The sequence below is a fragment of the Scyliorhinus torazame genome, unplaced genomic scaffold, assembly GCF_047496885.1.
Source record: "Scyliorhinus torazame isolate Kashiwa2021f unplaced genomic scaffold, sScyTor2.1 scaffold_214, whole genome shotgun sequence".
NCBI lineage: Eukaryota > Metazoa > Chordata > Chondrichthyes > Carcharhiniformes > Scyliorhinidae > Scyliorhinus > Scyliorhinus torazame.
Genome location: NW_027307941.1, coordinates 151,283 through 176,780, shown reverse-complemented (window position 1 = coordinate 176,780; position 25,498 = coordinate 151,283). Strand labels below are relative to the sequence as shown.

The window sequence follows — 25,498 nt, the reverse complement described above, 5'->3', positions numbered from 1 at the left end:
GGAGTGAACGGGAAGGGGTTTGGATCCATTGGGATTGTGTACAATGGGAGTGAACGGGAAGGGGTTTGGATCCATTGGGATTGTGTACAATGGGAGTGAATGGGAAGGGATTTGATCCATTGGGATTGTGTACAATGGGAGTGAAACGGAAGGGGTTTGGGTCCATTGGGATTGTGTACAATGGGAATGAATGGGAAGGGGTTTGATCCATTGGGATTGTTAACAATGGGAGTGAACAGGAAGGGGTTTGTGTCCATTGGGATTGTGTACAATGGGAGAGAACGGGAAGGGGTTTGGGTCCATTGGGACTGTGTACAATGGGAGTGAATGGGAAGGGGTTTGATCCATTGGGACTGTGTACAATGGGAGAGAACGGGAAGGGGTTTGGGTCCATTGGGACTGTGTACAATGGGAGTGAACGGGAAGGGGTTTGATCCATTGGGACTGTGTACAATGGGAGTGAACGGGAAGGGGTTTGGGTCCATTGGGACTGTGTACAATGGGAGTGAACGGGAAGGGGTTTGATCCATTGGGACTGTGTACAATGGGAGTGAACGGGAAGGGGTTTGGGTCCATTGGGATTGTGCACAATGGGAGTGAATGGGAAGGGGATTGATCCATTGGGATTGTGTACAATGGGAGTGAACGGGAAGGGGTTTGGGTCCATTGGGATTGTGTACAATGGGAGTGAATGGGAAGGGGTTTGATCCATTGGGATTGTGTACAATGGGAGTGAACGGGAAGGGGTTTGGGTCCATTGGGATTGTGTACAATGGGAGTGAACGGGAAGGGGTTTGATCCATTGGGATTTTGCACAATGGAGTGAACGGGAAGGGGTTTGGGTCAATTGGGATTGTGTACAATGGGAGTGAACGGGAAGGGGTTTGATCCATTGGGATTGTGTACAATGGGAGTGAACGGGAAGGGGTTTGATCCATTGGGACTGTGTACAAGGGGAGTGAACGGGAAGGCGTTTGATCCATTGTGATTGTGTACAATGGGAGTGAACGGGAAGGGGTTTGATCCATTGGGATTGTGTACAATGGGAGTGAACGGGAAGAGGTTTGATCCATTGGGATTGTGTCCAATGGGAGTGAACGGGGAAGGGGTTTGATCCATTGGGATTGTGTACAATGGGAGTGAACGGGAAGGGGTTTGGGTCCATTGGGATTGTGTACAATGGGAATGAATGGGAAGGAGTTTGATCCATTGGGATTGTGTCCAATGGGAGTGAATGGGAAGTGGTTTGGGTCCATTGGGATTATGTACACAGGGAGTAAACGGGAAGGAGTTTGGATCCATTGGGACTGTGTACAATGGGAGTCAACGGGAAGGGGTTTGATCAATTGGGATTGTGTACAATGGGAGTGAACGGGAAGGGGTTTGGATCCATTGGGACTGTGTACAATGGGAGTGAATGGGAAGGGGTTTGATCCATTGGGATTGTGTACAATGGGAGTGAACGGGACGTGTTTTGATCCTTTGGGACTGTGTACAATGGGAGTGAACGGGAAGGGGTTTGATCCATTGGGACTGTGTACAATGGGAGTGAACGGGAAGCGGTTTGATCCATTGGGATTGTGTACAATGGGAGTGAACGGGAAGGGGTTTGGATCCATTGGGATTGTGTACAATGGGAGTGAACGGGAAGGGGTTTGATCCATTGGGATTGTGTACAATGGGAGTGAACGGGACGTGTTTTGATCCTTTGGGACTGTGTACAATGGGAGTGAACGGGAAGGGGTTTGATCCATTGGGACTGTGTACAATGGGAGTGAACGGGAAGCGGTTTGATCCATTGGGATTGTGTACAATGGGAGTGAACGGGAAGGGGTTTGGATCCATTGGGATTGTGTACAATGGGAGTGAACGGGAAGGGGTTTGATCCATTGGGATTGTGTACAATGGGAGTGAACGGGAAGGGGTTTGGATCCATTGGGACTGTGTACAGTGGGAGTGAACGGGAAGGGGTTTGATCCATTGGGATTGTGTACAATGGGAGTGAACGGGACGTGTTTTGATCCTTTGGGACTGTGTACAATGGGAGTGAACGGGAAGGGGTTTGGATCCATTGGGACTGTGTACAGTGGGAGTGAACGGGAAGGGGTTTGATCCATTGGGATTGTGTACAATGGGAGTGAACGGGACGTGTTTTGATCCTTTGGGACTGTGTACAATGGGAGTGAACGGGGAAGGGGTTTGATCCATTGGGATTGTGTACAATGGGAGTGAACGGGGAAGGGGTTTGATCCATTGGGATTGTGTACAATGGGAGTGATCGGGAAGGGGTTTGGGTCCATTGGGATTGTGTACAATGGGAGTGAACGGGGAAGGGGTTTGATCCATTGGGATTGTGTACAATGGGAGTGAACGGGAAGGGGTTTGGGTCCATTGGGATTGTGTACAATGGGAATGAATGGGAAGGAGTTTGATCCATTGGGATTGTGTCCAATGGGAGTGAATGGGAAGTGGTTTGGGTCCATTGGGATTATGTACACAGGGAGTGAACGGGAAGGAGTTTGGATCCATTGGGACTGTGTACAATGGGAGTGAACGGGAAGGGGTTTGATCAATTGGGATTGTGTACAATGGGAGTGAACGGGAAGGGGTTTGGATCCATTGGGACTGTGTACAATGGGAGTGAATGGGAAGGGGTTTGATCCATTGGGATTGTGTACAATGGGAGTGAACGGGACGTGTTTTGATCCTTTGGGACTGTGTACAATGGGAGTGAACGGGAAGGGGTTTGATCCATTGGGACTGTGTACAATGGGAGTGAACGGGAAGCGGTTTGATCCATTGGGATTGTGTACAATGGGAGTGAACGGGAAGGGGTTTGGATCCATTGGGATTGTGTACAATGGGAGTGAACGGGAAGGGGTTTGATCCATTGGGATTGTGTACAATGGGAGTGAACGGGACGTGTTTTGATCCTTTGGGACTGTGTACAATGGGAGTGAACGGGAAGGGGTTTGATCCATTGGGACTGTGTACAATGGGAGTGAACGGGAAGCGGTTTGATCCATTGGGATTGTGTACAATGGGAGTGAACGGGAAGGGGTTTGGATCCATTGGGATTGTGTACAATGGGAGTGAACGGGAAGGGGTTTGATCCATTGGGATTGTGTACAATGGGAGTGAACGGGAAGGGGTTTGGATCCATTGGGACTGTGTACAGTGGGAGTGAACGGGAAGGGGTTTGATCCATTGGGATTGTGTACAATGGGAGTGAACGGGACGTGTTTTGATCCTTTGGGACTGTGTACAATGGGAGTGAACGGGAAGGGGTTTGGATCCATTGGGACTGTGTACAGTGGGAGTGAACGGGAAGGGGTTTGATCCATTGGGATTGTGTACAATGGGAGTGAACGGGACGTGTTTTGATCCTTTGGGACTGTGTACAATGGGAGTGAACGGGGAAGGGGTTTGATCCATTGGGATTGTGTACAATGGGAGTGAACGGGGAAGGGGTTTGATCCATTGGGATTGTGTACAATGGGAGTGATCGGGAAGGGGTTTGGGTCCATTGGGATTGTGTACAATGGGAGTGAACGGGGAAGGGGTTTGATCCATTGGGATTGTGTACAATGGGAGTGAACGGGAAGGGGTTTGGGTCCATTGGGATTGTGTACAATGGGAATGAATGGGAAGGAGTTTGATCCATTGGGATTGTGTCCAATGGGAGTGAATGGGAAGTGGTTTGGGTCCATTGGGATTATGTACACAGGGAGTGAACGGGAAGGAGTTTGGATCCATTGGGACTGTGTACAATGGGAGTGAACGGGAAGGGGTTTGATCAATTGGGATTGTGTACAATGGGAGTGAACGGGAAGGGGTTTGGATCCATTGGGACTGTGTACAATGGGAGTGAACGGGAAGGGGTTTTATCCATTGTGACTGTGTACAATGGGAGTGAACGGGACGTGTTTTGATCCTTTGGGACTGTGTACAATGGGAGTGAACGGGAAGGGGTTTGATCCATTGGGACTGTGTACAATGGGAGTGAACGGGAAGCGGTTTGATCCATTGGGATTGTGTACAATGGGAGTGAACGGGAAGGGGTTTGGATCCATTGGGATTGTGTACAATGGGAGTGAACGGGAAGGGGTTTGATCCATTGGGACTGTGTACAATGGGAGTGAACGGGAAGGGGTTTGATCCATTGGGATTGTGTACAATGGGAGTGAACGGGAAGGGGTTTGATCCATTGGGATTGTGAACAATGGGAGTGAACGGGAAGGGGTCTGATCCATTGGGATTGTGTACAATGGGAGTGAACGGGAAGGGGTTTGATCCATTGGGACTGTGTACAATGGGAGTGAACGGGAAGGGGTTTGATCCATTGGGATTGTGTACAATGGGAGTGAATGGGAAGGGGTTTGATGCATTGGGATTGTGTACAATGGGAGTGAATGGGAAGGGGTTTGGGTCCATTGTGATTGTGTACAATGGGAGTGAACGGGAAGGGGTTTGATGCATTGGGATTGTGTACAATGGGAGTGAACGGGAAGGGGTTTGATCCATTGGGACTGTGTACAATGGGAGTGAATGGGAAGGGGTTTGGGTCCATTGTGATTGTGTACAATGGGAGTGAACGGGAAGGGGTTTGATGCATTGGGATTGTGTACAATGGGAGTGAACGGGAAGGGGTTTGATGCATTGGGATTGTGTACAATGGGAGTGAATGGGAAGGGGTTTGATGCATTGGGATTGTGTACAATGGGAGTGAATGGGAAGGGGTTTGGGTCCATTGTGATTGTGTACAATGGGAGTGAACGGGAAGGGGTTTGATGCATTGGGATTGTGTACAATGGGAGTGAACGGGAAGGGGTTTGATCCATTGGGATTGTGTACAATGGGAGTGAACGGGAAGGGGTTTGATCCATTGGGATTGTGTACAATGGGAGTGAACGGGAAGGGGTTTGGGTCCATTGTGATTGTGTACAATGGGAGTGAACGGGAAGGGATTTAGTCGGTAGAATCAATTCTCTGGGCTCCGCTCCATTGGGATACAGCCACGGATCATCTCTGTAGAGACGCTATTTACCAATAAATCTGATTTGTTGCAGGCTAATCTGTGGAGCGGCTCTTCCATCAGGGTTAATTAGCACCGTGGGGAGTTATTTGTGTGTTGTGTGGACGTGAGCCGTCAATGCTGATTCCTGTCCCTGTCGTAGTTGGATATCATCCCCCTCATTATCCCGTAGGCCGCAGGACAGTTCAGTGTCACTCCCTCCTACCCCGCAGCTCCAGTCACAATACATCACTGTCTCTCCAACCAGGGTTACACCCTCCCAGATTATAATCCAGCCCTCGGTCTCGGCACGTGTCAGATCGGTGCCACCCGCCCCTTTCTCGTCCTCCCGCTCACTGCGGCCGCGGGCCTTCACCGAGGGAGTGGGCCAAGAATAGGGTGCTCTTTCGGAGGGTGGGCGCACCCTCGATGGGCCGAATGGCCTCCTTCCGCGCTGTGGGGGATCCTCAGCCAGACAAACCGCCCTCTCCACCTCGCGTGCCACCTGCGACGACCTGTGCGCACAGACACACCTCTGCCACCGCACCTCGGCCTAGACTGTGAACCATCGTTTACCATAAATGACCCAGAGATCAGGCAGCTAACCTCCACGATGTCAGCGTTGGTCCGGCTCTCGTGGGGCTCGTTATACTCGGTGTATTTGAGCAACACTTTGTCCATGTCGGTGCTGGCGTACTGGAAGAGCTTGTTCGAGTGGTTAAAGATGATCAGGGCGATCTCGCAGTCACAGAGCACACTCAGCTCGTACGCCTTCTTCATCAGGCCAAACTTCCGCTTGGTGAAGGTCACCTGGGTCAGGGAGGCAGGGAGGAGGGGGAGAGAGAGGAGGTGGCAGACAGAGATGGAGAGAGGGAGAGAGAGACAGAGACAGAGAGGGAGGGAGAGAGAGAGACAGAGCCAGAGAGAGAGGGAGAGAGAGGGTGAGAGGGAGAGAGAGAGACAGAGCCAGAGAGAGGGACAGACAGAGAGAGAGAGACAGAGAGAGGGAGAGACAGAGACAGAGACAGAGAGAGAGAGAGAGGGAGGGAGAGAGAGGGAGAGAGATACAGAGAGAGACAGAGCCAGAGAGAGGGACAGACAGAGAGAGAGAGACAGAGAGAGGGAGAGAGAGACAGAGACAGAGAGAGAGAGAGAGGGAGGGAGAGAGAGACAGAGAGAGGGAGAGAGATACAGAGAGAGAGAGAGGGAGAGAGAGAGAGAGACAGAGAGAGAGACAGAGAGAGAGAGAGAGGAAGAGACAGAGAGAGAGAGTGAGAGACAGAGAGAGAGACAGAGAGAGTCAGAGATATACAGAGAGAGAGACAGAGAGAGATACAGAGAGAAAGAGAGAGAGACAGGGAGGGCGAGAGTGAGAAAGAGAGACAGAGAGATACAGAGGGAGAGAGAGAGACAGAGAGAGAGAGAGAGAGAGACGGAGAGAGAAAGACAGAGAGAGACAGAAAGAGAGAGAGATACAGATAGAGGGAGACACAGGGAGAGAGGGAGACACAGGCAGAGAGAGAGACAGAGAGAGAGAGAGACAGAGAAAGTGAGTCAGAGAGATACAGAGAGAGAGACAGAGAGAGATACAGAGAGAGAGAGAGACAGAGAGAGACAGAGAGAGAGAGAGACAGAGAAAGAGAGGCAGAGAGATACAGAGAGAGAGAGACAGACAGAGAAAGAGAGAGAGAGACAGAGAGACAGAGAGAGAGAGAGACAGATAAAGAGAGACAGAGACAGAGAAATACAGAGAGAGACAGAGAGAGAGAGACAGAGAGATACAGAGAGAGAGAGACAGAGAAATACAGAGAGAGACAGTGAGTGAAAGAGAGAGAGAGAGAGTGAGATAAAACCAGAAGGGATGGGGAAATAATAAAAGAATGATACCTCAGGGTGAGCAACATGTTTTCTCATCACTGTTGGAATGACTATTGACAGTCCCTGCTGCAATATCGCAAACGTGACAGTCAATTAGCAAACTTAAAGATTCCGTAAGGAGCAATGTAACAATGATTGTCTGTATGTTAGTCAGTATTCGCTGATGACACCATGTATGAATTAGTAACCCTCAGGGTCAATAATAGCAACACAGAATAGGCATCTTTCCTCTCACATTCACATGTAGGCTTTTCAAATCATTTCTCAATGGTCATTGTACTGGGGATTGTAGAGGGTGCTTTACTCTGTATCTAACCCCATGCTGTACCTGTCCTGGGAGTGTTTGATGGGGACAGTGTAGAGGCAGCTTTACTCTGTATCTGACCCCGTGCTGTCCCTGTCCAGGGAGTGTTTGATGGGGACAGTGTACAGGGAGCTTTACTCTGTATCTATCCCCGTGCTGTACCTGTCCTGGGAGTGTTTGACGGGGACAGTGTAGAGGGAGCTTTACTCTGTATCTAACCCCGTGCTGGGACTGTCCTGGGAGTGTTTGATGGGGACAGTGTAGAGGGAGCTTTACTCTGTATCTAACCCCGTGCTGTACCTGTCCTGGGAGTGTTTGATGGGGACAGTGTAGAGGGAGCTTTACTCTGTATCGAACCCCGTGCTGTACCTGTCCTGGGAGTGTTTGATGGGGACAGTGCAGAGGGAGCTTTACTCTGTATCTAACCCTGTGCTGTACCTGTCCTGGGAGTGTTTGATGGAGACAGTGTAGAGGGAGCTTTACTCTGTATCTAACCCCGTGCTGTACCTTTCCTGGGAGTGTTTGATGGGGACAGTGTAGAGGGAGCTTTACTCTGTATCTAACCCCGTGCTGTACCTTTCCTGGGAGTGTTTGATGGGGACAGTGTAGAGGGAGCTTTACTCTGTATCGAACCCCGTGCTGTACCTGTCCTGGGAGTGTTTGATGGGGGACAGTGTAGAGGGAGCTTTACTCAGTATCTAGCCCCGTGCTGTACCTGTCCTGGGAGTGTTTGATGGGGACAGTGTAGAGGGAGCTTTACTCTGTATCTAACCCTGTGCTGTACCTGTCCTGGGAGTGTTTGATGGGGACAGTTTGGGGACATATTAACCTCACACCTGCAGTCTACCTGTGGGTTGTGGTGTGGAGGTGTGTCGGTAAGCGTGGAGGAGGCAGTGGGTGGTTAATCTCCCTCCTATTCCTCCCCATCCTCCACACAGCCCCAGTCACGCTCTGCCATCTCCACTCCGCTGAAGTGTCTTAATTACACGGAGGCTGCTACAAGTCCCTAATTAAGCTTCTCGATTTAGCAATTTCCGATATTAAAAGCTGCCCTACATGGTGTGCGTGCGAGCCGCGTTATAAATAGCGCCGCCTGATTATGCAGACTTCACCGGGCTTCTCCGCACTGCTGCCGTCGTGGTACGCGTGCGCCGGACGGGAAGTTAATGGACGCTGCCGGCCTCGAGGGGGCAGCCCCCACCTTGCCGCCTGACGCAGAGACTGCGGCAGACGGCCCCCCTCGAGCCTGGCCCCCGCCATTCAACTCGAGTTCGGCCGTCCCTCAGTGAAGGGGGCGGGGGTCCGCGCGGGATGCCCGACGAGGGCAGCTTCCGGCTCCCCGGCGATGCACCCCGTGGCCGAAGAGCAGGCCCATTTTGTCCGATTGTCGAGAGTTAGCGGGGCGGGGGGGGGGTGGGGGAACAGTCGACGTGGTCGGCAAAGGGCGAGAATAGACGGCGAGTGGGGGGGGGGGGGGGGGGGTGCGTGGGGGGGGGGGGGGGGGGGGGTTAGAGGAAGGATTTGGACGAAATGCCCCCGTCCCATCAAATACCTGCCGGTTACGTTCGTCCAGGATGCGTGTGATCTGAATCTTTTTTCGCCCCATCCTGTCCGAGGGCGGGGGGGGGGCCCAGGGGCCGCCGGAGGGGGGGGGGGTCTGCACGCGGTTCCTGCTCGCGTCACCTGGCTGGTGGGGGGGGAGGGGGTGGTCCCCTTAGATCATCACCGACACCCTGCCCTTCCGGCCGGTCAGCACGACGTCGCCTCCTGCAGGAGAAAGAAGGCCAAGGTGAGATTTTCGGAACGCTGAATGCACAATATCCCCCTGCTCCTCAATACAACCTCCACCCCCAGTCGACACTACGCGACGGGGTTCGTCGTAAGGCACCAAACTTAACATCAGTACCAGTCTCTCAGGCGGTCTGGCGCAACTGTGTAACATTCCTGTGTACAGCAAAACGCGGATATACCGCGGACCTCATTCTGACCCCGATGTACAGACGAGATTTAATAGGTTTATTCACCCCTGTGAGAGTCAGCACCTTCAGGAGAGGAGGGGGAGTCTGTACCCCAGTGAGAGTCAGCACCTTCAGGAGAGGAGGGACTCTGTACCCCTGTGAGAGACAGCACCTTCAGGAGAGGAGGGGGAGTCTGTGCCCCAGTGAGAGTCAGCACCTTCAGGAGAGTAGGGGGAGTCTGTACCCCAGTGAGAGTCAGCACCTTCAGGAGAGGACGGGGGAGTCTGTACCCCAGTGAGAGTCAGCACCTTCAGGAGAGGAGGGAGACCCTGTACCCCAGTGAGAGTCAGCACCTTCAGGTGAGGAGGGGGGAGTCTGTACCCCAGTGAGAGTCAGCACCTTCAGGAGAGGAGGGGGAGTCTGTACCCCAGTGAGAGTCAGCACCTTCAGGAGAGGAGGGGGACCCTGTACCCCAGTGAGAGTCAGCCCCTTCAGGAGAGGAGGGGGACCCTGTACCCCAGTGAGAGTCAGCCCCTTCAGGAGAGGAGGGGGACCCTGTACCCCAGTGAGAGTCAGCACCTTCAGGAGAGTAGGGGGAGTCTGTACCCCAGTGAGAGTCAGCACTTTCAGGAGAGGAGGGGGAGTCTGTACCCCAGTGAGAGTCAGCACCTTCAGGAGAGGAGGGGGAGTCTGTACCCCAGTGAGGGTCAGCACCTTCAGGAGAGGAGGGGGAGTCTGTACCCCAGTGAGAGTCAGCACCTTCAGGAGAGGAGGGGGCGTCTGTACCCCAGTGAGAGTCATCACCTTCAGGAGAGTAGGGGCAGTCTGTACCCCAGTGAGAGTCAGCACCTTCAGGAGAGTAGGGGGAGTCTGTACCCCAGTGAGAGTCAGCACCTTCAGGAGAGGAGGGGGAGTCTGTACCCCAGTGAGATTCAGCACCTTCAGGAGAGGAGAGGGAGTCTGTACCCCAGTGAGAGTCAGCACCTTCAGGAGAGTAGGGGGAGTCTGTACCCCAGTGTGAGTCAGCACCTTCAGGAGAGGAGGGGGAGTCTGTACCCCAGTGAGAGTCAGCACCTTCAGGAGAGGAGGGGGACCCTGTACCCCTGTGAGAATCAGCACCTTCAGGAGAGGAGGGGGAGTCTGTACCCCAGTGAGATCAGCACCTTCAGGAGAGGAGAGGGAGTCTGTACCCCAGTGAGTCAGCACCTTCAGGAGAGGAGGGGAGACCCTGTACCCCAGTGAGAGTCAGCACCTTCAGTAGAGGAGGGGGAGTCTGTGCCCCAGTGAGAGGCAGCACCTTCAGGAGATGAGGGGGATCCTGTACCCCACTGAGAGTCAGCACCTTCAGGAGAGGAGGGAGACCCTGTACCCCAGTGAGAGTCAGCACCTTCAGGAGAGGAGGGGGATCCTGTACCCCAGTGAGAGTCAGCACCTTCAGGAGAGGAGGGGGAGTCTGTGCCCCAGTGAGAGTCAGCACCTTCAGGAGAGGAGGGGGAGTCTGTACCCCAGTGAGAGTCAGCACCTTCAGGAGAGGAGGGGGAGTCTGTACCCCAGTGAGAGTCAGCACCTTCAGGAGAGGAAGGGGAGTCTGTACCCCAGTGAGAGTCAGCACCTTCAGGAGAGGAGGGGGAGTCTGTACCCCAGTGAGAGTCAGCACCTTCAGGAGAGGAGGGGGTAGTCTGTACCCCAGTGAGAGTCAGCACCTTCAGGAGAGGAAGGGGAGTCTGTACCCCAGTGAGAGTCAGCACCTTCAGGAGAGGAGGGGGAGTATGTGCCCCAGTGAGAATCAGCACCTTCAGGAGAGGAGGGGGAGTCTGTACCCCACTGAGAGTCAGCACCGTCAGGAGAGGAGGGGGAGTCTGTGCCCCAGTGAGAGTCAGCACCTTCAGGAGAGGAGGGACTCTGTACCCCAGTGAGAGTCAGCACCTTCAGGAGAGGAGGGGGAGTCTGTACCCCAGTGAGAGTCAGCACCTTCAGGAGAGGAGGGGGACCCTGTACCCCAGTGAGAGTCAGTACCTTCAGGAGAGGAGGGACTCTGTACCCCAGTGAGAGTCAGCACCTTCAGGAGAGGAGGGGGACCCTGTACCCCAGTGAGAGTCAGCACCTTCAGGCGAGGAGGGGGAGTCTGTGCCCCAGTGAGAGTCAGCACCTTCAGGAGAGGAGGGAGAGTCTGTACCCCAGTGAGAGTCAGCACCTTCAGGAGAGGAGGGGTCCCTGTACCCCAGTGAGAGTCAGCACCTTCAGGAGAGGAGGAGAGACCCTGTACCCCAGTGAGAGTCAGCACCTTCAGGAGAGGAGGGGGAGTCTGTACCCCAGTGAGAGTCAGCACCTTCAGGAGAGGAGGGGTCCCTGTACCCCAGTGAGAGTCAGCACCTTCAGGAGAGGAGGGGTCCCTGTACCCCAGTGAGAGTCAGCAACTTCAGGCGAGGAGGGGGAGTCTGTGCCCCAGTGAGAGTCAGCACCTTCAGGAGAGGAGGGGGAGTCTGTACCCCAGTGAGAGTCAGCACCTTCAGGAGGATTGGAATCCACTGTAATACTCTGTAAAATACTCTCCTGTCAGACTACAGGAAACCCACGCAGACACGTGGAGAAAGTAAATATTCACAGTCCAAGGCCTGAATTATACCCGGATCCCGAGCGCAGCCGGGCAGCGGCACTAACACCCGTGCTGCCTGACGTGAGCTGACACAGATTCTCTGCGCCCCCAGAGCCTCGGTGAGCCACCGGCCAAAATTAACCTCCATCTCTGTGCAAGGAGATGGGGAGACCCTCGGACGGTCAATCCACACGTTACACGCTCTCAATAACACGCTGCTTTGGAAACTGCCTTCAGCACCCTGCTCAGCACAGTTAGCGAAACAGGATACTCAATCCACCCTTCACAACAGTGTCCAGAGAGAGAGCTGTACCCTGCATCTAACCCCGCGCTGTACCTGTCCTGGGAGTGTTTGATGGGACAGTGTAGAGGGAGCTTTACTCTGTATCTAACCCCGTGCTGTTCCTGTCCTGGGAGTGTTTGATGGGACAGTGTAGAGGGAGCTTTACTCTGTATCTAACCCCGCGCTGTACCTGTCCTGGGAGTGTTTGATGGGACAGTGTAGAGGGAGCTTTACTCTGTATCTAACCCCGTGCTGTACCTGTCCTGGGAGTGTTTGATGGGGACAGTGTAGAGGGAGCTTTACTCTGTATCTAACCCCGTGCTGTACCTGTCCTGGGAGTGTTCGATGGGGACAGTGTAGAGGGAGCTTTATTCTGTATCTAACCCTGTGCTGTACCTGTCCTGGGAGTGTTTGATGGGGACAGTGTGGATGGAGCTTTACTCTGTATCTAACCCCGTGCTGTACCTGTCCTGGGAGTGTTTGATGGGGACAGTGTAGAGGGAGCTTTACTCTGTATCTAGACCCCGTGCTGTACCTGTCCTGGGAGTGTTTGATGGGGACAGTGTAGAGGGAGCTTTACTCTGTATCTAACCCCGTGCTGTACCTGTCCTGGGAGTGTTTGATGGGGCAGTGTAAAGGGAGCTTTACTCTGTATCTAACCCCGTGCTGTACCTGTCCTGGGAGTGTTTGATGGGGACAGTGTAGAGGGAGCTTTACTCTGTATCTAACCCCGTGCTGTACCTGTCCTGGGAGTGTGTGATGAGGACAGTGTAGAGGGAGCTTTACTCTGTATCTAACCCCGTGCTGTACCTCTCCTGGGTGTGTTTGATGAGGACAGTGTAGAGGGAGCTTTACTCTGTATCTAACCCCGTGCTGTACCTGTCCTGGGAGTGTTTGATGGGGACAGTGTCGAGGGAGCTTTACTCTGTATCTAACCCCGTGCTGTACCTGTCCTGGGAGTGTTTGATGGGGACAGTGAAGAGGGAGCTTTACTCTGTATCTAACCCCGTGCTGTACCTGTCCTGGGAGTGTTTGATGGGGACAGTGTGGATGGAGCTTTACTCTGTATCTAACCCCGTGCTGTACCTGTCCTGGGAGTGTTTGATGGGGACAGTGTAGAGGGAGCTTTACTCTGTATCTAGACCCCGTGCTGTACCTGTCCTGGGAGTGTTTGATGGGGACAGTGTAGAGGGAGCTTTACTCTGTATCTAGCCCCGTGCTGTACCTGTCCAGGGAGTGTTTGATGGGGCAGGGTAGAGGGAGCTTTACTCTGTATCTAACCCCGTGCTGTACCTGTCCTGGGAGTGTTTGATGGGGACAGTGTGGAGGGAGCTTTACTCTGTATCTACCCCAGTGCTATACCTGTCCTGGGAGTGTGTGATGGGGACAGTGTAGAGGGAGCTTTACTCTGTATCTAACCCCGTGCTGTACCTGTCCTGGGAGTGTTTGATGTGCACAGTGCAGAGGGAGCTTTACTCTGTGTCTAACCCCGTGCTGTTCCTGTCCCGGGAGTTGTTGATGGGGTCAGTGTAGAGGGAGCTTTACTCTGTATCTAACCCCGTGCTGTACCTGTCCTGGGAGTGTCTGATGGGGACAGTGTAGAGGGAGCTTTACTCTGTATCTAACCCCGTGCTGTACCTGTCCCGGGAGTGTTTGATGGGGACAGTGTAGAGGGAGCTTTACTCTGTATCTAACCCCGTGCTGTACCTGTCCTGGGAGTGTTTGATGGGGACAGTGTAGAGGGAGCTTTACTCTGTATCTAACCCCGTGCAGTACCTGTCCTGGGAGTGTTTGATGGGGACAGTGTAGAGGGAGCTTTACTCTGTATCTAACCCCGTGCTGTACATGTCCTGGGAGTGTTTGATGGGGACAGTGTAAAGGGAGCTTTACTCTGTATCTAACCCCGTGCTGTATCTGTCCTGGGAGTGTTTGATGGGGACAGTGTAGAGGGAGCTTTACTCTGTATCTAACCCCGTGCTGTACCTGTCCTGGGAGCGTTTGATGGGGACAGTGTAGAGGGAGCTTTACTCTGTATCTAACCCCGTGCTGTACCTGTCCTGGGAGGTTTGATGGGGACAGTGTAGAGGGAGCTTTACTCTGTATCTAACCCTGTGCTGTACCTGTCCTGGGGGTATTTGATGGGGACAGTGTAGAGGGAGCTTTACTCTGTATCTAACCCCCTGCTGTACCTGTCCTGGGAGTGTTTGATGGGGACAGTGTAGAGGGAGTTTTACTCTGTATCTAACCCCGTGCTGTACCTGTCCTGGGAGTGTTTGATGGGGACAGTGTCGAGGGAGCTTTACTCTGTATCCATCCCAGTGCTGTACCTGTCCTGGGAGTGTTTGATGGGGACAGTGTAGAGGGAGCTTTACTCTGTATCTAACCCCTGTGCTGTACCTGTCCTCACGTGTTTGATGGGGACAGTGTAGAGGGAGCTTTACTCTGTATCTAACCCCGTGCTGTACCTGTCCTGGGAGTGTTTGATGGGGACAGTGTAGAGGGAGCTTTACTCTGTATCTAACCCCGTGCTGTACCTGTCCTGGGAGTGTTTGATGGGGACACTGTAGAGGAAGCTTTACTCTGTATCTAACCCCGTGCTGTACCTGTCCTGGGACTGTTTGATGAGGACAGTGTGGAGGGAGCTTTACTCTGTATCTAACCCCGTGCTGTACCTGTCCCGTGAGTGTTTGATGGGGATAGTGTAGAGGTAGCTTTACTCTGAATCTAACCCCGTGCTGTACCTGTCCCGGGAGTGTTTGATGGGGATAGTGTAGAGGGAGCATTACTCTGTAACTAACCCAGTGCTGTTCCTGTCCCGGGAGTGTTTGATGGGGACAGTGTAGAGGGAGCTTTACTCTGTATCTAACCCCGTGCTGTACCTGTCCTGGGACTGTTTGATGAGGACAGTGTGGAGGGAGCTTTACTCTGTATCTAACCCCGCGCTGTACCTGTCCAGGGAGTGTTTGATGGGGACAGTGTAGAGGGAGCTTTACTCTGTATCTAGCCCCGTGCTGTACCTGTCCAGGGAGTGTTTGATGGGGCAGTGTAGAGGGAACTTTACTCTGTATCTAACCCCGTGCTGTACCTGTCCTGGGAGCGTTTGATGGGGACAGTGTGGAGGGAGCTTTACTCTGTATCTACCCCAGTGCTGGACCTGTCCTGGGAGCGTTTGATGGGGACAGTGTATAGGGAGCATCATTCTGTATCTAACCCCGTGCTGTACCTGACCTGGGAGTGTGTGATGGGGACAGTGTAGAGGGAGCTTTACTCTGTATCTAACCCCGTGCTGTACCTGTCCTGGGAGTGTTTGATGGGGACAGCGTAGAGGGAGCTTTACTCTGTATCTAACTCCGTGCTGTACCTGTCCTGGGAGTGTTTGATGGGGACAGTGTAGAGGGAGCTTTACCCTGTATCTAACCCCGTGCTGTACCTGTCCTGGGAGTGTTTGATGGGGACAGTGCAGAGGGAGCTTTACTCTTTATCTAACCCCATACTGTACCTGTCCTGGGAGTGTTTGATGGAGACAGTGAAGAGGGAGTTTTACTCTGTATCTAACCCCGTGCTGTACCTGTCCTGGGAGTGTTTAATGGGGACAGTGTAGAGGGAGCTTTACTCTGTATCTAACCCCGTGCTGTACCTGTCCTGGGAGTGTTTGATGGGGACAGTGCAGAGGGAGCTTTACTCTGGATCTAACCCCGTGCTGTACCTGTCCTGGGAGTGTTTGATGGGGACAGTGCAGAGGGAGCTTTACTCTGTATCTCACCCCGTGCTGTGCCTGTCCTGGGAGTGTTTGATGGGGACACTGTAGAGGAAGCTTTACTCTGTACCTAACCCCGTGCTGTGCCTGTCCTGGGAGTGTTTGATGGGGACAGTGTACAGGAAGCGTTACTCTGTATCTAACTTCGTGCTGTACCTGTCCTGGGAGTGTTTGATGAGGACAGTGTGGAGGGAGCTTTACTCTGTATCTAACCCCGCGCTGTACCTGTCCTGGGAGTGTTTGATGGGGCAGTGTAGAGGGAACTTTACTCTGTATCGAACCCCGTGCTGTACCTGTCCTTGGAGTGTTTGGTGGGGACAGTGTAGAGGGAGCTTTACTCTGTATCTAGCCCCGTGCTGTACCTGTCCAGGGAGTGTTTGATGGGGCAGTGTAGAGGGAACTTTACTCTGTATCTAGCCCCGTGCTGTACCTGTCCAGGGAGTGTTTGATGGGGCAGGGTAGAGGGAGCTTTACTCTGTATCTAACCCCGTGCTGTACCTGTCCTGGGAGCGTTTGATGGGGACAGTGTGGAGAGAGCTTTACTCTGTATCTACCCCAGTGCTATACCTGTCCTGGGAGTGTGTGATGGGGACAGTGTAGAGGGAGCTTTACTCTGTATCTAACCCCGTGCTGTACCTGTCCTGGGAGTGTTTGATGTGCACAGTGCAGAGGGAGCTTTACTCTGTGTCTAACCCCGTGCTGTTCCTGTCCCGGGAGTTGTTGATGGGGTCAGTGTAGAGGGAGCTTTACTCTGTATCTAACCCCGTGCTGTACCTGTCCTGGGAGTGTCTGATGGGGACAGTGTAGAGGGAGCTTTACTCTGTATCTAACCCCGTGCTGTACCTGTCCCGGGAGTGTTTGATGGGGACAGTGTAGAGGGAGCTTTACTCTGTATCTAACACTGTGCTGTACCTGTCCTGGGAGAGTTTGATGGGGACAGTGTAGAGGGAGCTTTACTCTGTATCTAACCCCGTGCTGTACCTGTCCCGGGAGTGTTTGATGGGAACAGTGTAGAGGGAGCTTTACTCTGTATCTAACCCCGTGCTGTACATGTCCTGGGAGTGTTTGATGGGGACAGTGGAGAGGGAGCTTTACTCTGTATCTAACCCCGTGCTGTACCTGTCCCGGGAGTGTTTGATGGGGATAGTGTAGAGGGAGATTTACTCTGTATCTAACCCCGTGCTGTACCTGTCCCGGGAGTGTTTGATGTGGATAGTGTAGAGGGAGCTTTACTCTGTATCTAACCCCGTGCTGTACCTGTCCTGGGAGTGTTTGATGGGGACAGTGTAGAGGGAGCTTTACTCTGTATCTAGACCCAGTGCTGTACCTGTCCTGGGAGTGTTTGATGGGGACAGTGTAGAGGGTGCTTTACTCTGTATCTAACCCCGTGCTGTACCTGTCCTGGGAGAGTTTGATGGGGCAGTGTAAAGGGAGCTTTACTCTGTATCTAACCCCGTGCTGTACCTGTCCTGGGAGTGTTTGATGGGGACAGTGTCGAGGGAGCTTTACTCTGTATCTAACCCCGTGCTGTACCTGTCCTGGGGGTGTTTGATGGGGACTGTGTAGAGGGAGCTTTACTCTGTATCTAACCCCGTGCTGTACCTGTCCTGGGAGTGTTTGATGGGGACAGTGTAGAGGGAGCTTTATTCTGTATCTAACCCTGTGCTGTACCTGTCCTGGGAGTGTTTGATGGGGACAGTGTGGATGGAGCTTTACTCTGTATCTAACCCCGTGCTGTACCTGTCCTGGGAGTGTTTGATGGGGACAGTGTAGAGGGAGCTTTACTCTGTATCTAACCCCGTGCTGTACCTGTCCTGGGAGTGTTTGATGGGGACAGTGTAGAGGGAGCTTTACTCTGTATCTAACCCCGTGCTGTACCTGTCCTGGGAGTGTTTGATGGGGACAGTGTAGAGGGAGCTTTACTCTGTATCTTACCCCGTGCTGTACCTGTCCTGGGAGTGTTTGATGGGGACAGTGTAGAGGGAGCTTTACTCTGTATCTAACCCCGTGCTGTATCTGTCCTGGGAGTGTTTGATGGGGACAGTGTAGAGGGAGCTTTACTCTGTATCTAACCCCTGTGCTGTACCTGTCCTCACGTGTTTGATGGGGATAGTGTAGAGGGAGCTTTACTCTGTAACTAACCCTGTGCTGTACCTGTCCTGGGAGTGTTTGATGGAGATAGTGTAGAGGGAGCTTTACTCTGTATCTAACCCCGTGCTGTACCTGTCCTGGGAGTGTTTGATGGAGATAGTGTAGAGGGAGCTTTACTCTGTATCTAACCCCGTGCTGTACCTGTCCTGGGAGTGTTTGATGGGGACAGTGTAGAGGGAGCTTTACTCTGTATCTAACCCCGTGCAGTACCTGTCCTGGGAGTGTTTGATGGGGACAGTGTAGAGGGAGCTTTACTCTGTATCTAACCCCGTGCTGTACATGTCCTGGGAGTGTTTGATGGGGACAGTGTAAAGGGAGCTTTACTCTGTATCTAACCCCGTGCTGTATCTGTCCTGGGAGTGTTTGATGGGGACAGTGTAGAGGGAGCTTTACTCTGTATCTAACCCCGTGCTGTACCTGTCCTGGGAGCGTTTGATGGGGACAGTGTAGAGGGAGCTTTACTCTGTATCTAACCCCGTGCTGTACCTGTCCTGGGAGGTTTGATGGGGACAGTGTAGAGGGAGCTTTACTCTGTATCTAACCCTGTGCTGTACCTGTCCTGGGGGTATTTGATGGGGACAGTGTAGAGGGAGCTTTACTCTGTATCTAACCCCCTGCTGTACCTGTCCTGGGAGTGTTTGATGGGGACAGTGTAGAGGGAGTTTTACTCTGTATCTAACCCCGTGCTGTACCTGTCCTGGGAGTGTTTGATGGGGACAGTGTCGAGGGAGCTTTACTCTGTATCCATCCCAGTGCTGTACCTGTCCTGGGAGTGTTTGATGGGGACAGTGTAGAGGGAGCTTTACTCTGTATCTAACCCCTGTGCTGTACCTGTCCTCACGTGTTTGATGGGGACAGTGTAGAGGGAGCTTTACTCTGTATCTAACCCCGTGCTGTACCTGTCCTGGGAGTGTTTGATGGGGACAGTGTAGAGGGAGCTTTACTCTGTATCTAACCCCGTGCTGTACCTGTCCTGGGAGTGTTTGATGGGGACACTGTAGAGGAAGCTTTACTCTGTATCTAACCCCGTGCTGTACCTGTCCTGGGACTGTTTGATGAGGACAGTGTGGAGGGAGCTTTACTCTGTATCTAACCCCGTGCTGTACCTGTCCCGTGAGTGTTTGATGGGGATAGTGTAGAGGTAGCTTTACTCTGAATCTAACCCCGTGCTGTACCTGTCCCGGGAGTGTTTGATGGGGATAGTGTAGAGGGAGCATTACTCTGTAACTAACCCAGTGCTGTTCCTGTCCCGGGAGTGTTTGATGGGGACAGTGTAGAGGGAGCTTTACTCTGTATCTAACCCCGTGCTGTACCTGTCCTGGGACTGTTTGATGAGGACAGTGTGGAGGGAGCTTTACTCTGTATCTAACCCCGCGCTGTACCTGTCCAGGGAGTGTTTGATGGGGACAGTGTAGAGGGAGCTTTACTCTGTATCTAGCCCCGTGCTGTACCTGTCCAGGGAGTGTTTGATGGGGCAGTGTAGAGGGAACTTTACTCTGTATCTAACCCCGTGCTGTACCTGTCCTGGGAGCGTTTGATGGGGACAGTGTGGAGGGAGCTTTACTCTGTATCTACCCCAGTGCTGGACCTGTCCTGGGAGCGTTTGATGGGGACAGTGTATAGGGAGCATCATTCTGTATCTAACCCCGTGCTGTACCTGACCTGGGAGTGTGTGATGGGGACAGTGTAGAGGGAGCTTTACTCTGTATCTAACCCCGTGCTGTACCTGTCCTGGGAGTGTTTGATGGGGACAGCGTAGAGGGAGCTTTACTCTGTATCTAACTCCGTGCTGTACCTGTCCTGGGAGTGTTTGATGGGGACAGTGTAGAGGGAGCTTTACCCTGTATCTAACCCCGTGCTGTACCTGTCCTGGGAGTGTTTGATGGGGACAGTGCAGAGGGAGCTTTACTCTTTATCTAACCCCATACTGTACCTGTCCTGGGAGTGTTTGATGGAGACAGTGAAGAGGGAGTTTTACTCTGTATCTAAACCTGTGCTGTACTTGTCCTGGGAGTGTTTAATGGGGACAGTGTAGAGGGAGCTTTACTCTGTATCTAACCCCGTGCTGTACCTGTCCTGGGAGTGTTTGATGGGGACAGTGCAGAGGGAGCTTTACTCTGTATCTAACCCCGTGCTGTACCTGTCCTGGGAGTGTTTGATGGGGACAGTGCAGAGGGAGCTTTACTCTGTATCTCACCCCGTGCTGTGCCTGTCCTGGGAGTGTTTGATGGGGACACTGTAGAGGAAGCTTTACTCTGTACCTAACCCCGTGCTGTGCCTGTCCTGGGAGTGTTTGATGGGGACAGTGTACAGGAAGCGTTACTCTGTATCTAACTTCGTGCTGTACCTGTCCTGGGAGTGTTTGATGAGGACAGTGTGGAGGGAGCTTTACTCTGTATCTAACCCCGCGCTGTACCTGTCCTGGGAGTGTTTGATGGGGCAGTGTAGAGGGAACTTTACTCTGTATCGAACCCCGTGCTGTACCTGTCCTTGGAGTGTTTGGTGGGGACAGTGTAGAGGGAGCTTTACTCTGTATCTCGCCCCGTGCTGTACCTGTCCAGGGAGTGTTTGATGGGGCAGTGTAGAGGGAACTTTACTCTGTATCTAGCCCCGTGCTGTACCTGTCCAGGGAGTGTTTGATGGGGCAGGGTAGAGGGAGCTTTACTCTGTATCTAACCCCGTGCTGTACCTGTCCTGGGAGCGTTTGATGGGGACAGTGTGGAGAGAGCTTTACTCTGTATCTACCCCAGTGCTATACCTGTCCTGGGAGTGTGTGATGGGGACAGTGTAGAGGGAGCTTTACTCTGTATCTAACCCCGTGCTGTACCTGTCCTGGGAGTGTTTGATGTGCACAGTGCAGAGGGAGCTTTACTCTGTGTCTAACCCCGTGCTGTTCCTGTCCCGGGAGTTGTTGATGGGGTCAGTGTAGAGGGAGCTTTACTCTGTATCTAACCCCGTGCTGTACCTGTCCTGGGAGTGTCTGATGGGGACAGTGTAGAGGGAGCTTTACTCTGTATCTAACCCCGTGCTGTACCTGTCCCGGGAGTGTTTGATGGGGACAGTGTAGAGGGAGCTTTACTCTGTATCTAACACTGTGCTGTACCTGTCCTGGGAGAGTTTGATGGGGACAGTGTAGAGGGAGCTTTACTCTGTATCTAACCCCGTGCTGTACCTGTCCCGGGAGTGTTTGATGGGAACAGTGTAGAGGGAGCTTTACTCTGTATCTAACCCCGTGCTGTACATGTCCTGGGAGTGTTTGATGGGGACAGTGGAGAGGGAGCTTTACTCTGTATCTAACCCCGTGCTGTACCTGTCCCGGGAGTGTTTGATGGGGATAGTGTAGAGGGAGATTTACTCTGTATCTAACCCCGTGCTGTACCTGTCCCGGGAGTGTTTGATGTGGATAGTGTAGAGGGAGCTTTACTCTGTATCTAACCCCGTGCTGTACCTGTCCTGGGAGTGTTTGATGGGGACAGTGTAGAGGGAGCTTTACTCTGTATCTAGACCCAGTGCTGTACCTGTCCTGGGAGTGTTTGATGGGGACAGTGTAGAGGGTGCTTTACTCTGTATCTAACCCCGTGCTGTACCTGTCCTGGGAGAGTTTGATGGGGCAGTGTAAAGGGAGCTTTACTCTGTATCTAACCCCGTGCTGTACCTGTCCTGGGAGTGTTTGATGGGGACAGTGTCGAGGGAGCTTTACTCTGTATCTAACCCCGTGCTGTACCTGTCCTGGGGGTGTTTGATGGGGACTGTGTAGAGGGAGCTTTACTCTGTATCTAACCCCGTGCTGTACCTGTCCTGGGAGTGTTTGATGGGGACAGTGTAGAGGGAGCTTTATTCTGTATCTAACCCTGTGCTGTACCTGTCCTGGGAGTGTTTGATGGGGACAGTGTGGATGGAGCTTTACTCTGTATCTAACCCCGTGCTGTACCTGTCCTGGGAGTGTTTGATGGGGACAGTGTAGAGGGAGCTTTACTCTGTATCTAACCCCGTGCTGTACCTGTCCTGGGAGTGTTTGATGGGGACAGTGTAGAGGGAGCTTTACTCTGTATCTAACCCCGTGCTGTACCTGTCCTGGGAGTGTTTGATGGGGACAGTGTAGAGGGAGCTTTACTCTGTATCTTACCCCGTGCTGTACCTGTCCTGGGAGTGTTTGATGGGGACAGTGTAGAGGGAGCTTTACTCTGTATCTAACCCCGTGCTGTATCTGTCCTGGGAGTGTTTGATGGGGACAGTGTAGAGGGAGCTTTACTCTGTATCTAACCCCTGTGCTGTACCTGTCCTCACGTGTTTGATGGGGACAGTGTAGAGGGAGCTTTACTCTGTAACTAACCCTGTGCTGTACCTGTCCTGGGAGTGTTTGATGGAGATAGTGTAGAGGGAGCTTTACTCTGTATCTAACCCCGTGCTGTACCTGTCCTGGGAGTGTTTGATGGAGATAGTGTAGAGGGAGCTTTACTCTGTATCTAACCCCGCGCTGTACCTGTCCTGGGAGTGTTTGATGGGGCAGTGTAGAGGGAACTTTACTCTGTATCGAACCCCGTGCTGTACCTGTCCTTGGAGTGTTTGGTGGGGACAGTGTAGAGGGAGCTTTACTCTGTATCTAGCCCCGTGCTGTACCTGTCCAGGGAGTGTTTGATGGGGCAGTGTAGAGGGAACTTTACTCTGTATCTAGCCCCGTGCTGTACCTGTCCAGGGAGTGTTTCATGGGGCAGGGTAGAGGGAGCTTTACTCTGTATCTAACCCCGTGCTGTACCTGTCCTGGGAGCGTTTGATGGGGACAGTGTGGAGGGAGCTTTACTCTGTATCTACCCCAGTGCTATACCTGTCCTGGGAGTGTGTGATGGGGACAGTGTAGAGGGAGCTTTACTCTGTATCTAACCCCGTGCTGTACCTGTCCTGGGAGTGTTTGATGTGCACAGTGCAGAGGGAGCTTTACTCTGTGTCTAACCCCGTGCTGTTCCTGTCCCGGGAGTTGTTGATGGGGTCAGTGTAGAGGGAGCTTTACTCTGTATCTAACCCCGTGCTGTACCTGTCCTGGGAGTGTCTGATGGGGACAGTGTAGAGGGAGCTTTACTCTGTATCTAACCCCGTGCTGTACCTGTCCCGGGAGTGTTTGATGGGGACAGTGTAGAGGGAGCTTTACTCTGTATCTAACACTGTGCTGTACCTGTCCTGGGAGAGTTTGATGGGGACAGTGTTAAGGGAGCTTTACTCTGTATCTAACCCCGTGCTGTACCTGTCCCGGGAGTGTTTGATGGGAACAGTGTAGAGGGAGCTTTACTCTGTATCTAACCCCGTGCTGTACATGTCCTGGGAGTGTTTGATGGGGACAGTGGAGAGGGAGCTTTACTCTGTATCTAACCCCGTGCTGTACCTGTCCCGGGAGTGTTTGATGGGGATAGTGTAGAGGGAGATTTACACTGTATCTAACCCCGTGCTGTACCTGTCCCGGGAGTGTTTGATGTGGATAGTGTCGAGGGAGCTTTACTCTGTATCTAACCCCGTGCTGTACCTGTCCTGGGAGTGTTTGATGGGGACAGTGTAGAGGGAGCTTTACTCTGTATCTAGACCCCGTGCTGTACCTGTCCTGGGAGTGTTTGATGGGGACAGTGTAGAGGGTGCTTTACTCTGTATCTAACCCCGTGCTGTACCTGTCCTGGGAGTGTTTGATGGGGCAGTGTAAAGGGAGCTTTACTCTGTATCTAACCCCGTGCTGTACCTGTCCTGGGAGTGTTTGATGGGGACAGTGTAGAGGGAGCTTTACTCTGTATCTAACCCCGTGCTGTACCTGTCCTGGGTGTGTTTGATGGGGACAGTGTCGAGGGAGCTTTACTCTGTATCTAACCCCATGCTGTACCTCTCCTGGGTGTGTTTGATGAGGACAGTGTAGAGGGAGCTTTACTCTGTATCTAACCCCGTGCTGTACCTGTCCTGGGAGTGTTTGATGGGGACAGTGTCGAGGGAGCTTTACTCTGTATCTAACCCCGTGCTGTACCTGTCCTGGGAGTGTTTGATGGGGACTGTGTAGAGGGAGCTTTACTCTGTATCTAACCCCGTGCTGTACCTGTCCTGGGAGTGTTTGATGGGGACAGTGTAGAGGGAGCTTTATTCTGTATCTAACCCTGTGCTGTACCTGTCCTGGGAGTGTTTGATGGGGACAGTGTGGATGGAGCTTTACTCTGTATCTAACCCCGTGCTGTACCTGTCCTGGGAGTGTTTGATGGGGACAGTGTAGAGGGAGCTTTACTCTGTATCTAGACCCCGTGCTGTACCTGTCCTGGGAGTGTTTGATGGGGACAGTGTAGAGGGAGCTTTACTCTGTATCTAACCCCGTGCTGTACCTGTCCTGGGAGTGTTTGATGGGGACAGTGTAGAGGGAGCTTTACTCTGTATCTAACCCCGTGCTGTACCTGTCCTGGGAGTGTTTGATGGGGACAGTGTAGAGGGAGCTTTACTCTGTATCTAACCCCGTGCTGTACCTGTCCTGGGAGTGTTTGATGGGGACAGTGTAGAGGGAGCTTTACTCTGTATCTAACCCCGTGCTGTATCTGTCCTGGGAGTGTTTGATGGGGACAGTGTAGAGGGAGCTTTACTCTGTATCTAACCCCTGTGCTGTACCTGTCCTCACGTGTTTGATGGGGACAGTGTAGAGGGAGCTTTACTCTGTAACTAACCCTGTGCTGTACCTGTCCTGGGAGTGTTTGATGGAGAGAGTGTAGAGGGAGCTTTACTCTGTATCTAACCCCGTGCTGTACCTGTCCTGGGAGTGTTTGATGGGGACAGTGTAGAGGGAGCTTTACTCTGTATCTAACCCCGTGCTGTACCTGTCCTGGGTGTGTTTGATGGGGACAGTGTAGAGGGAGCTTTACTCTGTATCTAACCCCGTGCTGTACCTGTCCTGGGAGTGTTTGATGGGGACAGTGTCGAGGGAGCTTTACTCTGTATCTAACCCCGTGCTGTACCTGTCCTGGTAGTGTTTGATGGGGACTGTGTAGAGGGAGCTTTACTCTGTATCTAACCCCGTGCTGTACCTGTCCTGGGAGTGTTTGATGGGGACAGTGTAGAGGGAGCTTTATTCTGTATCTAACCCTGTGCTGTACCTGTCCTGGGAGTGTTTGATGGGGACAGTGTGGATGGAGCTTTACACTGTATCTAACCCCGTGCTGTACCTGTCCTGGGAGTGTTTGATGGGGACAGTGTAGAGGGAGCTTTACTCTGTATCTAGACCCCGTGCTGTACATGTCCTGGGAGTGTTTGATGGGGACAGTGTAGAGGGAGCTTTACTCTGTATCTAACCCCGTGCTGTACCTGTCCTGGGAGTGTTTGATGGGGACAGTGTAGAGGGAGCTTTACTCTGTATCTAACCCCGTGCTGTACCTGTCCTGGGAGTGTTTGATGGGGACAGTGTAGAGGGAGCTTTACTCTGTATCTAACCCCGTGCTGTACCTGTCCTGGGAGTGTTTGATGGGGACAGTGTAGAGGGAGCTTTACTCTGTATCTAACCCCGTGCTGTATCTGTCCTGGGAGTGTTTGATGGGGACAGTGTAGAGGGAG

The 25,498-nt window shown here is 52.8% G+C and overlaps 1 protein-coding gene across 1 annotated transcript in view; it reads right to left on the bottom strand.

Moving 5' to 3' along the window:
- The window catches only part of LOC140405777 (myocyte-specific enhancer factor 2D homolog), a gene marked incomplete at its 3' end in the record, with an annotated part of 266,783 nt that overhangs the window by 143,289 nt on the left and 97,996 nt on the right, over positions 1–25,498 (bottom strand). The window contains exons 2-3 of the mRNA XM_072494209.1: positions 8,749–8,963; positions 5,621–5,824 (exon numbers count right to left, since the gene is read on the bottom strand). Coding sequence (XP_072350310.1) covers positions 5,621–5,824; positions 8,749–8,802 — 258 coding nt within the window. The remainder of the gene's footprint in view (positions 1–5,620; positions 5,825–8,748; positions 8,964–25,498) is intronic.